Source organism: Miscanthus floridulus, chromosome 14, assembly GCF_019320115.1.
Source record: "Miscanthus floridulus cultivar M001 chromosome 14, ASM1932011v1, whole genome shotgun sequence".
Classification (NCBI taxonomy): domain Eukaryota; kingdom Viridiplantae; phylum Streptophyta; class Magnoliopsida; order Poales; family Poaceae; genus Miscanthus; species Miscanthus floridulus.
The window spans coordinates 61,453,087-61,469,114 of NC_089593.1; the positions used below are offsets into that span (position 1 = coordinate 61,453,087).

Genomic DNA, 16,028 nt, shown 5'->3' on the forward strand with positions numbered 1-16,028 from the left:
ATGATGATGAATCAATGATGGAGATGAGTGGGAGGACTTTGGCTTAGCTCACAAGGTTGCTATGTTAATGAAAATGGCTAAAAATATGAGCCACAGCCGGCCATGGGGCTTAAATAGAAGCCCCCACGATATAGAGTCGTTGTACCCCTTCACTGGGCACACTGCGCTCTGACCGGACGCTCCGGTCATACTGACCGGACCCTGGACACAGCGTCCGGTCCACTGATGGACGCCACGTGTCCCCAGCTTCAAACGCTGTTCGTCAGATTTCAACGGCTACGAACCTGACCGGACGCTCCGGCAAAACTGACCGGACGCTGGAGCCTCAGCATCCGGTCGAGTACAGTAAGGGTCGAAAACCGGTTTTCCTCGACCGGACGCGTCCGGTCCACCTTGACCGGACACAGCCCAGCGTCCAGTGGTAAACCCTAACCACTGTACCGCCAGTCAGCGCGACCGGATGTAGGCAGTCAGCGTCCGGTGCTTTTGGATCCAGCGTCCGATCACTTGACCGACGCTGGCATCTCCTCTGTTTTCACTTCTAACTTCTTCACCCTTGCTCCAATGTGCCAACCACCAAGTGTATCACCTTGTGCACATGTGTTAGCATATTTTCATAAATATTTTCAAGGGTGTTAGCATTCCACTAGATCCTAAATGCATATGCAATGAGTTAGAGCATCTAGTGGCACTTTGATAACCGTATTCCGATACGAGTTTCACCCCTCTTAATAGTACGGCTATCAAACCTAAATGTGATCACACTCTCTAAGTGTCTTGATCACCAAAACAAAATAGCTCCTACAAGTTATACCTTTGCTTTGAGCTTTTTGTTTTTCTCTTTCTTCTTTTCAAGTTTAAGCCCTTGATCATCGCCATGCCATCACCATTGTCATGCTATGATCTTCATTAGCTTCTCTACTTGAAGTGTGCTACCTATCTCATGATCACTTGATAAACTAGGTTAGCACTTAGGGTTTCATCAATTCACCAAAACCAAACTAGAGCTTTCACTTACCACTCGGTGCTTGTGAGCACCATTGTTGTACATTGGAGGGGCTTTTAGTCTTGCGAGATCACACCAACCGCGTTTGTGGTGTGGCCGCCATCGTGTACCGGAGGGAACAAGGCCCGCGGCGTTTCGGCCGGAAGCTTGATAGTGAAGACGGCGGGGAGCATCCGGGAGAGGCTTGTCGGAAGGCACGTCGGAGACCCACTTACGCGTGGGGAAGGCCCGAGGCTATCCACGGAGTTACCCGACCGGGAGCTTGGCCCTTGCGAGGGATTCCTTGCGAGGGGCTCCAACGAGGACTAGTGGGAAGCTTGTGCGCTTCTCGATACCTCGGTAAAAATACCGGAGTCGTCGACGGGAGTTTGCATATTTTTACCTTGCTCTTTAGCTTCCGCATTTACATTGATTGAATTACTCCTTTTGCGGTAGAGATAGCAACACACTAGCAAAACCGTAGTTGCACATTTAGATAGTTTATCTTTTGCATAAGGTTTTGCTAAGGTTAGAAAAAGAGGCCATAGTTTAGAGTTAGAATTTTAAGTTGCCTAATTCACTCCCCTCCCCTCTTAGGCGTCACGGTCCCTTCAGGCGGTTCCCAGACCGCCCCTACAAATCAATTTGTAGGGGCGGCTACAGTACCAACCGCCCCTACAGTACATTTTTTTGTCAAAAAAAAATCAAATTTACAATTCAAATTCGACCAGAACATATATACTACTCATGGATATATGGACAGATAGATTAGTCACATAAATCCATTACATACAAAGATGTCTTGTTTGCATCAACGTAAATACATATAAGATGTCCAAAACATTTAGCACCCCATTTAGTACTAGCTAAAGCTCTCAACATCCACACCACTAAGAACTAGCCAAAGGTTAGTACCAACCTAAATGTATGCATAGGAAAACACTTCAAAAGATGAACAACCAACATGCTACACAACCATTCAGTCTTGAAATGAGACCAGCACCAGCACCTGAACATGTGGCTTGATTCTGATGATCACCCTACAAAAGATTGTGATGCAAAAGATTCAACGGTGCAAAATTGAAAGTTCAGGCAGTTTATGCTAGTGTTGCCAACTGTCCTTATTTTCTCATAATGATCATAATAGATTTTTTCTATTAGAATATATTTCTTTTATTGCAAACACCATCTAGCAGAGCAACCATGAATATATCAGACAGGATATTAAAGGAAGTTTTTTTTGGAGAGGAACAAGTTTAATGTTTTAGAGCAAAAAGAGATGTACACTATGCTAAGAGTGAACGAAGCCAAATGGTGGATCTTATGTACTTACACCAGGCATAGAAAAGCAAAAGAATTAGCACAAAACCACCCTCCATTGCACTGCATAGTATAAAGAATACAAAAACTGAATAACAGGTGAGCATTGCTAGTGTGGAAAATACTTACCGAGATGATGATACGTCCAGCAGTGCCAAAGGCAGCATGTCCAATATCAGGGTAGGTCTCGAGGCCATCCTTGCTTTCTAGGCAACGCCACAGGACTATACTAGTGTACCATGCTAGTGCACCCAATACCGCCAGTATCACTAGTCCAAGCCAGCCACCTTGCTTGACATCATAAGGTGTTGACAGGATCCCCACACCACACAAGACATTCACTCCTGCATATGATAGGCAAGTAACTGAACTAAAGCTTTGTCTTACATAAACGAACATAGTACATGTTAAAATTTATATCTCTATTATGTAGCTTAAATACTGAAAAGAGAGAGTTTGGCATTCTCTATGATACAAACTAATTTATCTAATAATTGAGATGTAACCAAGGAACTGAAGCTGCAGAACCAAAACTACTAATTCTACCGACTTCTCTCCTAGGAATAAACAAAAAAATCAACTGACGTTGGTTTGAAATGTTTCCAAAACAAGAACTTCACCTATAACAAGATCCCATTCGGATGATTTCACCATCTGGGATGCTCAGAAAGGTCCCATCAAGGAGCGTGAGCCACGGGAGCTCTGGAGGGACTGTAGTCTAGCATTGGAGTGCCATGGGTGACAGACAAGGCCCAGGAGCTCTGGAGGGAGGTCTGACCAAGATAAAGACTCTGCAGCTGCCATCATCAAGTTCTGCAAGCGGATTCATAGGGTTCAGAGTTTAACATAGCAAATGGTTGCAAGTAACACTAAATAATTTAGCAGTACAATCAAAATATGAAGATGATCAGCAAACCATTATACCAGAAACAAAGTTAACTTGCTGTACACAGTGCTACTTATGCTTGATCATTGCAGTCTCTAACGGGAGCATCAGTTGCCCAGTTAGCAGGAAACAATCATATCCATTTGTTTGGTAACAAATAAGGTATTGCAACTACACTTAGGTTTGTTTAGAACTCATGGTGCCAAGCTAAACTGCTAAAGTAGAACCCACTATCTTCTCCAACGACAACCAGAATCAAGTAGAAGCAGGAGTACAACAAATTGCGAGGAAAATACAATCACATTTGCAATGACCTAACATTCTCACGATAGCAATGTTGCAAGGTATTCCACTTTTAGATGCAAAAGCCAGATTGGCCTGACTGTAAAATAACTTAATCTTATATGCATATTACAAGCATACATATCACCAGCAAAACATAGGAAGCCCATATAGTATGTATATAAGAGGGTTTAATTTCACTCCATATCAAGCACTCAACTAGGGACAGGACTTACTTAGACTTGAATCAAGCATCACATTTTCGAAGTTAAAATCAAAGGTTGGGATCCTAAGGGTGTCAAGCCAAATCGAACCTTTCCCTGCTGCTCTCCCAAATCCCAGCGACATATACCCACTCAGAGAATCAAGCCCCCCCAAAAAAATCAAAGAGCAGCACAGGCAATCCACCCAGAATTTGTTGTACAAATGTATTGTACTGCTTCGACAAAGGTGCAGACCCCAACCGGTAAAAAAATTCCAGTCACGCCTAAACTCGTACGGCTCGCGGAAACGCCGCGACAGATCTAGAATGAAGGAAATCTATCTGTTCAAAGGAGGAATCAAAGTCCAGCAGAGAGAGAGCTCGGAGCCGTACCTTCCATGAGGCGGCCGGGTCGTCGTCCTCGTCCCCCAGGGCGGGGCCAGGCTGGGTCGGCGGCTGCAGGGGCGCTAGATTGGAGCGCCTGCTGCTGGAGCTAGAGCGATAGGGCGACTACTCCCCCAACTGCCTCCGTGCTCCGTGGTGGCTGGACGGCAGCCCCAATTCACTCCAAGAAAAGACATCCGCGTCTCCCTCCGGCACCAGGCGAAAGCCCCGGCCTTGGGCGCCGCCTTAGCCTCCACCTCCTCCATGGCGTCCTCCGGCCTCGGCTGCATCCCGTCGCTCCGGGCGGGCCCCTCTCCGAGCCTCCGCTCGCTGCGTGGGGGTGGGGACCCTCGGCCGAGGCTCCGCGCTGCCGCAGTGGAGGCAAGGAGGTGGGCGGGGAGGTGAGGAGGAGGCCGGATCTGCCGCCGGCCACCAGCCAGCACCCGTGCGCTGCCTCGGCCGGGGCTCCGCGCCGCCGCAGTGGAGGTGTGGGAGGGAGGGAGGGAGCGAGCAGGTGGAGGCGGGGTGCGTGCGAGTGAGCGACCCGAGGAGAAGGGAGTCTGCGGCCTTTTGTACATGCAGCATTAGTAGAGACGACCGGTGATTGAGTCGCCTCTACAAATGATAATACTAGAGGCGGTTGGTGAGTGAGCCGCCCCTACAAATCAGACCTATTTGTAGGGGCGGCTCATATCACCAGCCGCCCCTGTTGTTCTATTTGTAGGGGCGGTTGGTCTCTGGGCTATCAAGCACGCCACTTTAGGGGCTGCTCCATCACTAGCCGCCCTTACAAAAAAATTATCCCGTTGCTACAAACCGTTTTTCACGTAGTGATAGCCACTGTAACATATGCAACATCCAGATGAAACAGCTGAAACATTTGGAAAACACACTTGTAACATACATGTATAGCAACTGCAACATATGAAACATCCCGATGAAACACTTGCAACATACGTTTGAAACAGCTGAAATATTTGAAACATACACTTACAACGTACGTGTATAACCATTGCAACATATGCAACAGCAGATCTACTTTGGCAATATCTAGATGAAACATACCCCCTCCGTATCGGAAAAAAACGTCGTTCTACGGCCTCGTGTGGTTTGCAGAATTAAGGTCATTTTAGATCAGTTAACCACGTTTTGGACTCTAGTGCCCCTGGACTCCTCGGTTGCCATCCGTGCAATTAAATCGGCCCCTTCGGTTGTCGCCGCTCCGCGCCCCAGTCGTTTCGTCGCCCACTTCGCCTCCCCTTCCTTGCGCAGCGTGCTTCGTCGCGCTCTCTCTCTCTCTCTCTCTCGCCATGAAGCCCGCTTGGGCCATGGGGGTGCTGGCGGACTCCGAGGTGGTGCTGGACTTCGTTGAATCGGAGGAGGAGGCTGGACTTCGTCGGGTCGGAGGAGGCGGCACTGGACTCCGTCGAGTCGGAGGAGATGGCACCGGACTCCATCATGAAGCTCCCTCTTGCCATGGAGATGGTGCCCCAGGACCTCGAGCAGGAATCGACGACGCCGCAGGAACTCGAGCTGGACTCCAGCGCCCAGCAACACTTTGTGCCAGATTCCTTGCTGCCGGAGTCCCAAACATGAGCAACCGGCAAAAATACGCGCCCAAACGGCAAAAATACGCGCCCAAACGTGAGCAACCGGCAAAAATACGCGACGAAACAGCAAAAAAAAGCACCCATATAGCCGCACAGTGCCATGCAACTCGCCACAGCGCCATGCAAATCCACAAGCTCTTAAAAAAATAACGCGCCTGAGAGGGATCGAACCCGGGACCTCTAGCCTCGGGCTGCAGCGCGCTTACCAATCTAGCTACGAATGTTTGTTGGATAGGCAATACCCGCAACCCTATTTAATAAGGGCAAACAAGAAAAAATACCCCTTAATTAATCACTCCTTGGTATGCTAAATTATGTTCTAAACGACTTTCTTTATCAGTATGGAGGAAGTATACAACAAACATCTAAAATTCATGAAACATATGGTTGCAACATATGTCCATCTACTTGCTGCCGCCCGAAGGCTCGTTGACGCGGGGGCGGGGGAGCGTAGCACGAGGAACGAGGCGCGGACGACGTACGGCGCGAAGTGGATCCGGCGCGGGACTCAAGGCCCAGGAGCGCGAGACGGGTCCGTCGCGGTGGAATCGATCACAGCGGGTGAATAAGGAAGAGAAGCGTTTAGATTTTTTAAATAAAATGGAGAAGCCATGTGACGGGAGTTGGCCCGGTTACAGCTGGTCTGCAGGCCCATCGAAGGTCAGCCTGGACAGATTTTAGCCGAAAACCGTAAACCGAACCGAACCGAACCGAACCGAAGTATCGGTTGTTCGGTTTCGGTTTCGGTTTCTGTTTTCAGCGAGTTCGGTGATCGGTGATCAGTGTCGGCTTCGGTTTCTGCGTCGAGTCGAACCGAGCAACCGATCCACCGAGATTTGCAGCCAGAATCGTAGAAAGTCACTCGCCGTCCTCCTTCGCTTCCCATCCATTTCATCCCCCCAGGCCCCAGCGACTCCAACCCCACCCCTCTGGCCCTCTCTCAGTCTCTCACTCATTTTCTCTCTCTCTCTCGCTCCAGAAGCTTGCTTTCCTCGCCCCGTAGATCTCCCATGTCCGGCTGCGCTGCCGACCCGGCCATGGCGGCGCCCAAGGGGAAGCTCGGTGAGCTAGTGTGGGAGCACCGGGTGCAGGCGGCCGTCGCAGTGGCGTTCGTGGCCGCGGCCGCCATCTCGATCTCCGCCGTCGGGCCCAGCCTCAGCGTCGTGGTGTCATTCTTCTGGCCGCTGCTCCTCTCCACGGCCTTCTTCCTGGTGGCCGTCTCCGTGCTGCTCTGGATCTCGCCGCCGCCCGTGGGCGACGCCGACGAGTCCGGGAAGGAGCTCATCGACTTCGTCGCCGGGTGCCGCCCGGACCACCTCGCCCCCCCGGATGCTGCGGCGACCGTGTCCGTGGCCGCCGTGGAGGCCCCGCCGAAGCCGGAGATCTAACGGACTGCAGTGCCGAAGGAGGAGACGGAGAGGAGGCTGACAGCAGCCGAGCTGTTCTGTCTGTGCAGGGAGGCCACGCCCAGACGCGACGACGAGCAGGACTTGCAGCGGCGGCGGTGACCAGCTGACCAAGCTCGGGTTAGTTCGGTTAAACCGAAAAACCGAGCCGAACAAAACGAAACCGAATGCGTCGGTTTTCAGTTCTCTCACAAACCGATCAGTTGTCATAGCTTGGAAACCGAAATTTTTTGAAACCGAACAAACCGAACCAATTTATCGGTTTAAACCGAATGCCCAGGCTGAATCGAAGGCGTGCTTCCAGCTAGACGGACGCTCGATAGAGAGCATTACCGATTAAAAAAACCAGACCAGAGAGGAAATCGGTGATCGACCACAACACGGAAAGGTGTTTCGTGATATAAGTAAGGTCCTTCTTGCTTTTGGATCCGCCTGTCTGTATATCAAGTGTTAATGTAAAATTGAAATACGTCTAGTGGAGACCTTAGGTGAGTAGGGGGTTTCAGGTGATAGTTATTATTTTACAATTCCTTCTCTCTTTATAGTACGCTGAACAAAAAGATGACGTTACACAGAGGAAAAAATAAAAAAAAGACGACATTACTGTTAGTTTTTAATAAACAAAAGCAAAAAATAAAAAAGCGCAGCGCGCGTTCGTTTATCACGCGCGACGCGGTGGCGGACGATTCCCATGATCAGCGAGTTTAGTCAGGCTTTGCCTGCGTGCCACAGGCGATGCCACCACGAGTCAAACTCGTCATTAGCGTGTGACTTGTACGGTCACACCGCATGCGCCCTTATCAAGCGGCGCGCGCTCGCCACGCTCCGCGGTACGGGACTATTATTATCCAAGCCTGACTCACGCGGAGCCTAGGGCGAACAGGAAACACGACACGAGCCTTGTGTCCAGGCTGTCAGGTCGGAGGCCCACCGATCGGCAAGGAGGGAGGGGTTAGAGAATAGCAAAAGCACAGCTCTGATTTCTTCGATCCAGTGTTTTATGCTCGGCATCATGCCTCTGTTTCTTATCGGCTGATGATATTTGGTCTTGGTGTTGATCTGGGGATTAAGGAAAACAAACCTTGGAAATTTCATGCCCCCTCCTAACATATCATACCAAAAAAAAAATTTGCTACTATAACTCTATATTTTTTATTTATATTATTTTTTTTGTGATTTTTTTTATTTTTTATTTATTATGTTAAAGAGAGAGAATATAACAAAATTCTTGTCATATATACCTACCAATGTCTTCTAGATAAAAAAAATCACACAAAGCACAATTATATAACAAAATCACCTATATGAGCACATCCAAAAGGCAATAGATAATAAAATTATCCCTATAAGAACATCTGAAAGACTAGACGACTGGATCTTGAGATTTTCAAAATCATCGTAGAGCCTCGCTATCAATGGCCATGTCGTCTACCACTAAAACAATAGTGTCTTAAATCCTAGAAGTACATATATAAGAAAATCCGAGCAACCGTGTGAAGTCAATAAATTAACCCAGACGATCAACACGAGGAACCTAACCAATTGAACTTTTGCTCGATTTTTACAAGTTGAATCTTTATAGCTTGCCCTAACCAGTTGAGCCGTGCTCGATTTTACAAGTTGGATCTTTGCATCTGCCCCCCCCCCCCCCCCCACCCCACCCCCACTATGCATGGACGGACCTACAGTTGTGCCTGGGTATTCTCGGGCATACCCAACATTTTTAAGAAAAAATTTAGTAGTTCTTGGAGGTATATACATGTACAATATAGTTAAGGTCTCAAAATTACGATTCTTCACTATTTTCTCGCTGTAATTCGCGTCTAACTGAAAGCAGCCCACAGGCCACACCTAGCCGGAAGGACCAATGGCCCATCTGGCATTCCCACTCCCAAATCCCCAATTTCCCAATCCCCAAACCCATCAGGCTGGGCAGCCAGCAGCTTGGACCGTTCGACGGACGTGGAATCGCACCGCGGCGCCGGCGCCCCCCTCCCCCCGTAGCTGCGGAGCCAGAGCTGCTCGCTCGGCGCGACCCGAGCCGCAGGAGCTGGCGTGCCCGACTGCTCCAGTTCTCTGCTCCGAAGTGCGACTGTCCGACCTCGATTTGATTTCTTTGTCCAGAGGTAATCAAAATTCAAATCCCTTTTGCCTTTGCTATGTTCTGTCAAATCCAGAGATGAACTTTTTAGGTTGTTCATCCAAATATTTTCTTGTCATGGGTATACCCTACTCTAAAATCCTGGGTCCGCCACTGCCACTATGTATAATTCGGCTCTGCCACTGCGTATATCGCAATTACAACCCAACATGTCTCTCTACTAATCGCTAAGGTTGCACTCCTCAACTAACGATATACTAATAACCTTACAAATGATTAGACATTTCTCGATACCTCGTGGAAGCAAACCAAGAAAGCATGGAATAAACAACTTTCTAGTTAGTAGGCTAAAATAACCTCTAATGAATTATGCAAAATTAAACCGAGCTACAAAGCTAGGGTAACCCAAAGTGACCAGCAGCTATGAATAAACAAAATAAATCGGACAACAGCTCATGCAAGAGATGGGTCATGTTCGGCTTACCCCATATTCGACTCGTTCAACTTCTTTTTTCAGCCGGAACAGTGTTTTTAAGCCAGTTTCAGACCAGCAATGGGGCCACTGTAGCAAGAAAAAATGCTTAAACATTAAAACATGCTACGGTGGAGTATAATGGCTTATGCGCACAGATCATGAATGATTACCCGTTCGGCTCGCTAAAACTTAGCTGAAACTGGCTGAAAAATACTGTTCTAGCTGAATTATTGTGAGAAAAAAATACTGTTCCGGCTGAAAAAACAAGTCGGTTTTTTTGGTAAACCGAACGGGGCCAGAAAGTTGTTGGTGCGGTACAGCTACAGACACAAGCTGTCGAGCTGCTGAACTACTCTGAACATGAGACTCAGAAAGCTCCTGGTCCTGAATGAAGTTGTTGCTGCTTCGGTAAAAACCGAGTTCACACTGTCTCGTTCGTTTGGTTGAAAAGCAAGGCTAAAAAGTAATGTTCGCTGATTTATTGTGAGAGAAAAACGCAGGTAGACTGCTGCTTCTCCTGCTGAACTGCTACTGTGCTACTATCTGCTAGTACTCTGCATGAGCTAATGGGAACCTGCAGGGCCTGCAAGAATGCCAAAAAACAGAGAAGAGAAGACAGAGAGGTGCACTGATGAAGAAAATTTTAGGGCCTGTTTGAAACATGGGATTTTTTCCCCTTGTTTCTGTGTTTTCATGTGAAACTGAACTGTTTCTTTTGAAATATCTGTGTAAATCCTGTGAAATTCCGTGTTCTAATCAGGCCCTCAACAGTCTGGCTTCTAGGTCCAGTACAAACCCGAAATTACTAATCAAGAAATCTAGCGGAAATTACTCAAATGTTTGGTACTTTCACCCTTCAATTGCAATCGGCAATAGCAGAAACAAACTCGACAGACTAGAAAGGACAGCTGCTATAGGCCATCACAGAGGAAACAAAAAACTGTTGAAAAATAAAGCAGCCTGTAGAAAGAACCACCCGAGCTCTACTGAAAATAACTCAAATCAAATCTGATTGAAACAAAATTGGAATCACAACCTTGTCATACCATAAGTGACCCATTCCAACAGAGAACTCCCAACCACAACCTTGCCATAACATGAGTGATCCATTTCAACAGACACCTCCTGGAAAGATTGAGATTTTGTCACCAACATAAAATTCCGAACCTTGCCATACCATGAGTGCTCCATTCCAAAAGAGAACTCTTGAAAGGATTGAGGTTTTTTCATCACCATAAAATCTGGAAAACCCTAAAAAATTGGGGAGCATATGTCATAGCACCAAAAGCCCTTAAGAAATTTGCCCCAAATTGCACTCAAATCACAAGAACGTAAAATCCCAAAAATAACTCCGAAAATCACGAAAATAACAAATTTCAGATTCAGAAAGAAGTGAACAAGCTTACACAGAATTGATCTTTGGATTGCTTTAAGATGTGCGATCACAAACCACTTCTAGCGCTAGTCAAATCGAATAAAATGAACATAAGCTCAAATCAAAGAGTTTCATCTATCTCTAACTCTAGCCTTCTCTCACAAAATCTTTAATCCTAGCCTCCTCTCACACCACATAAATGACAGTGAGTGAACCTCCAAAGGCTTAGTCATTATCACTAACGACTGAAAATTTTCACCACTCAGGGTCGATGCAACTTTCACCGCTCAAGGTCTGACGCATTTGATATAATGCTCATCCAGTCATCTTCTTCATCACGACCTTCGCAATCCCCGGACATCCTACGACCCAAGACCACCTTTAGGTCTTGTTCAGTTAGTCTTCAATCCGAGGGAATTGGTTACAAGTCAAAATCTCCTTCAATCCTCTCGACCGGAGACAATCCAACAAGCTGTCTAAGGTCAGCAAAAATTGAACACTTCATGGGAAGGCGTCCAACTGTACTTTTCCCCCAAATTCAGTACACTGACGTCAGGTATGAAAAAGAAAAACAAAGTAGACAGCAAGAAATAAAGAGCTCCAGCAATGAAGTATAAAAGGTGCTCCTCTTCCACGATCACACTGTAACAGACGAAAAAACTGGCACAAGATCCCATATTTTGTACTACTTCCATGAACACATATGTACTGGCACCATGAACAACCATGACCAGACAGCTAGCTCCCTATCTCTCTTGTGGTAGCTAAGGTACAGGGAGTACCACGGTGGGTAGCTAACACTAGTTGATGTACTGTGACACCCACTTAAACCCATCGCCGTACCCCATCTTGCGAACAACGCTGCACATGAACACCTCCAGGGGGCGGACGTTGGACTCGCCCAGGTTAACCTTGCCCTTGCCAGTGGTGAAGTTGCTCAGCCCCATGTGGTAACGGAGTTCCTCCTCTGAAGCGGCATAAGGGATGTCGATCTTGTTCCCCAGGATCAGGAATGGGACAGTGGCCAGGGAGTCATCTGACAGGAGCGCATCTAGCTCCTTCTTTGACTCAGCAAACCGCTCCTTGTCATAGGCATCCACGAGGTAGACCACTGCATCCACCTATATCAGAATGAAAACAGGAAGGTTCAGCAAACCAGATGTCGAAAGCACACACGTCCAGTTCCACCAGCATTCACAGTAAAACAGTAAATTAGGAAGTCAAGATTTGATCATGAAGAATAACAAAAGTAGGCTATACAAATACAAGTATGTGGCAGGACACCAAAGCAGAATCTCTAAGGAAGTGCCATAGTAGGATATGTTTCATCAGTCATCTGATCATTGCATGATTTTGGTAAAGATATGCTTCAAACCAAAAGTGCTTTGGATATAAAGTGAGGACCTAATGCTTTATCTAAGAAACAATTTCCCAAATCCAAATACCTCACTAAAACCCTGTACCTTCTAAGGTTCAATTTAGACATATAAAGTCAAACATTTGAAGCGGAGGAAACAGCTTTGTTTTCATCCAAGACAATAGGTACTAGCAATCCAAGTGTAGTAACATAACAAATTCGGCATAGGTGTAGCAATGTAAGTCCTCCCTATGAGCACCTTGCAAGGAAGATGCATTTCTGTCAGGCACTCCTAATTGTCTCATATTCCTAATGTCTCTTCTATCAGGAACTCACACTTAGTTTCTTGTTTGTGGGCTTAGTTTATTTGCAGTTTCTAGTTTGGACATTCTCTGGAACCTACCCATCCTTGGATCCCTCTCTATACCTCCCCCATCTTCAAACCTTTATCCTCTGCCTTTTTACCTAGAGTAAACTCCAGACTCTAGTTCAAATGTTTCTCTATATTGGCATATAGTCACTTTATTTAGCATTCTCATATTACAGAAGAATATCCCATCATATTACAAAAGAATATCCCAATGACTAAGCCAACTCCACCACCTCATCGAACAATAGAAAGCTAAAAAAGATGAAAAGTATAAATATTACTTGCAAGAATAAATGCTAGTTGTACCTTAAAAGCCAGCTTGTTTGGCTTCTTTTTTCAGCCGGAACAGTGTTTTTCTCTCACAACAATTCAGCTTTGGCTTGTTTTTTCAGTCAATTTCAGCCAAGCGAATGGGGCCAAAAAACAGGCAAAACCAGAAGTCCAGAAGAGCGTAATTCCAAAAGATCATGGAATCTACATACCATCAAGCATATCTCCCACTAACAAACTAAAAGTTAGATGGCAGCACCAAGGTGACTAGCATATAGGGGTGGGCAATGGGCTACTTACTATTGTATGCACTAAGCCCACTGACCAAAAATCTGGTAATAAGCAACAGGTACTGCAAGTGGGAGCAAAAGTGAAGGCCAACATATTCAATGTCCTCTGATAATGATGCCAACTAAAACATTTATCACTAGAAACGAAGCATGGCTACTAGTACTTCTAAATTACGGAACTGGAGAATTACAAAAGGATAGCATGAAACCACCAGAAATCACAAGCATAGGAGAAGAACACATTGATACAACTACACACCAAGTTATTAATAAGAAGGAAAAACAAAAAAACAAAAAAAAGAGGAAGGTGGGACCTTAGCATAGTAATCCTTCCAAACACGGCGAGCAATCTGATGTCCTCCTAAATCAAATGCCTTGAACTTGATCTTCCCGATACTCAGCTCTTCAGAAGTTGGATATTGCGTAGGCTGATGCTGAACCAATCTCTGCCAAAAGAAACACAGATCCCAAATAGAAATTCCATGAGCCTACAGATGTTAAACATAAACTGCATAGAACTTTCCTTTGCTATCTGCTTAGCTTCAGCACATACAATTTTTCAGTAGGATTCTAGTAGTTATAATAGCGATAACTGTACAAGTAACAGATCTAAAATTGAAGTTTTGAATGAAAGAAACAACCTTTCCCTAGGTTTTACACCCTAGAATTCCAGAAATTTGATATGGAATCTTAAGCCCACATAACTGAAAGAAGCAAACTATTCTTCAGAACATGGAACTTTTCCAGGTCTAGCAAGCAATCCAGAGAGCTCAGAGAAATGGTTAAGGCACACCAAACAAGGCAACCCTGATTCTACAAAACATGGAACCTTTTCAAGTCTACTAGAAAGCAATCCAGTGATCAAAGAAATGGTTCGGCCATACCAAACAAGGCAACCCCGATACCAACATAAATCTGTACTTCCAAATCTGGGGAAAGGTACTGTTCTGTAGATGTTATCCTCAAAGGGAAACCTTATCCAGAGTAGGAAATGAAATATGATCGAATTGTTCTCAGTCCACAATTTTGAGAGATTTCCAGTATCACTTTTGCAAGGCATGCACTTGAATCAAGAAGGGCTATACTTTGAATTGTTACATAAAAAAATGACAAAGAACACTCAACCCTTTAAATGGACATCTATACAGGGGTAGAAAACTAAAATCGGAGTGGAAACAAAAACCCTGAACCTAAAGAAATGCGCGCTCGTCCACTTCTATTTGCGCTTAGGCCTCTACGATTTTACTCCCTAAAGGATATAGCCACAGTACCGCAGAATTCCCCCTGAAACTGCACGGAGGTAAGTAACACACAAGGATCCACCAGATCATCACAATTCCTCCAAGTCTCACCAAAACTAAAACTGTGGGCGTTTCAAACCGAAATAGAACTCCGCAATTCACAAAAAGCATCGACCGTATAGCTCAAAGGGGATTTTTTTTTTTTTTGGTAGACATATTAACCCTAGCCATTCAGCCCATCCAACCATCCCTGGAAGAACCAACACACAGCGGTAGTTTGGGGGGAAAAACAGAAGAGATATTCCATCCCGACCTCGTCCTTGAGCATGTGGAGGAGCGTGGTCTTGCCGGCGTTGTCGAGGCCGAGGAAGAGGATCTTCGCCTCCTTCTGCCACAGCCCCAGCGACGCCAGCACCCCGTAGAACCAGTCCACCAGGAACATCTCCGCCCACCCGCCCGCCCGCCCGCCTACTCGAAAGCCGGCGTCGCGCCCTTCTCTTCCCTGCCCCTCTCTCTAGGTCGCCGGAGGAGGAGGAGAAGGCGGCAAGCGGGGCGGCGGCAGCGATGAGGAAAGTCTTCAACTTAACGGATCTTGGCGGCGGACGGAGGGGAGGGAGGGCAGCAAAAGAGATGAGGACATATGTGAGGAGGTCCCTGATGATGACAGGTGGGGTCGGACGCCTGGTGGGGCCGGCTTAGCAGATGGGGTAAGTAGTGGTTGGTGGTTGGTTGGTTTGGAAAGCTACCGCGGGCCGCGCCGGGCGCACGCGGCGGATTCCCATTTCTTTGTCTACGTGGAGCATATTTCTACGTATGTCGACGATACAGCCATACATACGGGTAGGGTTTTCTACGGCGGCTGTCAAAACACTCTGACTTCATTACTGTATGACATCATTTCAAAATTTAAAACTACTCCTGCTGTTTCTCGTGATTTTTCTTGAAAGGATGGCTACGTTTCTGGAGACTTTGGTGTTGTTTGCTCGGCTTATAAACCGTATTTTTTCAGACGACGGATAATATTTTTCTCTCATGATAAAATAGTCAATAGTACTGTTGACATAGAATTTCGTCCCGTGCCGAGGACACACGCAGCAGGTCGGAAGGGTCCGCTCGATGGAGCAGATCCGCCTAGCTTCAGCGCAAGGGTGGTCGATCATACGCAATCCTCCCGAGGCGTGCCAGTCAATTTGACCCTGCAATTGACAAGGAGAGAAAGTTCATCAGTAGTTAAGGGCGGAACTTGCCGGTGTTGCCAGACAGTCCCAAATATACGGCTGTGAGAGCCGATATGAAAGGAAATCGGCTAAATAGCCGATTCTAGTATATTCATGAGAATAAGTTACTTAGAGCTCATGGGGTCGTGTGAGTAGAATCGGTTATCATTCAGGATAAACATCATTTAAACGAATATTAATCAATGGTAATAAGATATCAATAATGATCGGTCCATACTGAGCCAATGATTATGAGT

The 16,028-nt window shown here is 46.5% G+C and overlaps 2 protein-coding genes across 2 annotated transcripts; one reads left to right on the plus strand and one right to left on the minus strand.

The window, feature by feature from the left end:
* Positions 1-6,679: 6,679 nt before the first annotated feature.
* LOC136502886 (uncharacterized) lies at positions 6,680-7,057 on the plus strand. The gene has a single exon (XM_066498138.1). The coding sequence runs from the start codon at positions 6,680-6,682 to the stop codon at positions 7,055-7,057; it is 378 nt and encodes a 125-aa protein (XP_066354235.1).
* Positions 7,058-11,633: 4,576 nt separating this feature from the next.
* Positions 11,634-15,146, minus strand: LOC136504594 (small COPII coat GTPase SAR1A-like). Its single transcript, XM_066499545.1, has 3 exons — positions 14,868-15,146; positions 13,628-13,759; positions 11,634-12,147 (listed from the first exon to the last, which is right to left on the minus strand). The coding sequence occupies exons 1-3, from the start codon at positions 14,994-14,996 to the stop codon at positions 11,827-11,829; spliced, it is 582 nt and encodes a 193-aa protein (XP_066355642.1). The 5' UTR covers positions 14,997-15,146; the 3' UTR covers positions 11,634-11,826.
* Between the last annotated feature and the right edge of the window lie 882 nt (positions 15,147-16,028).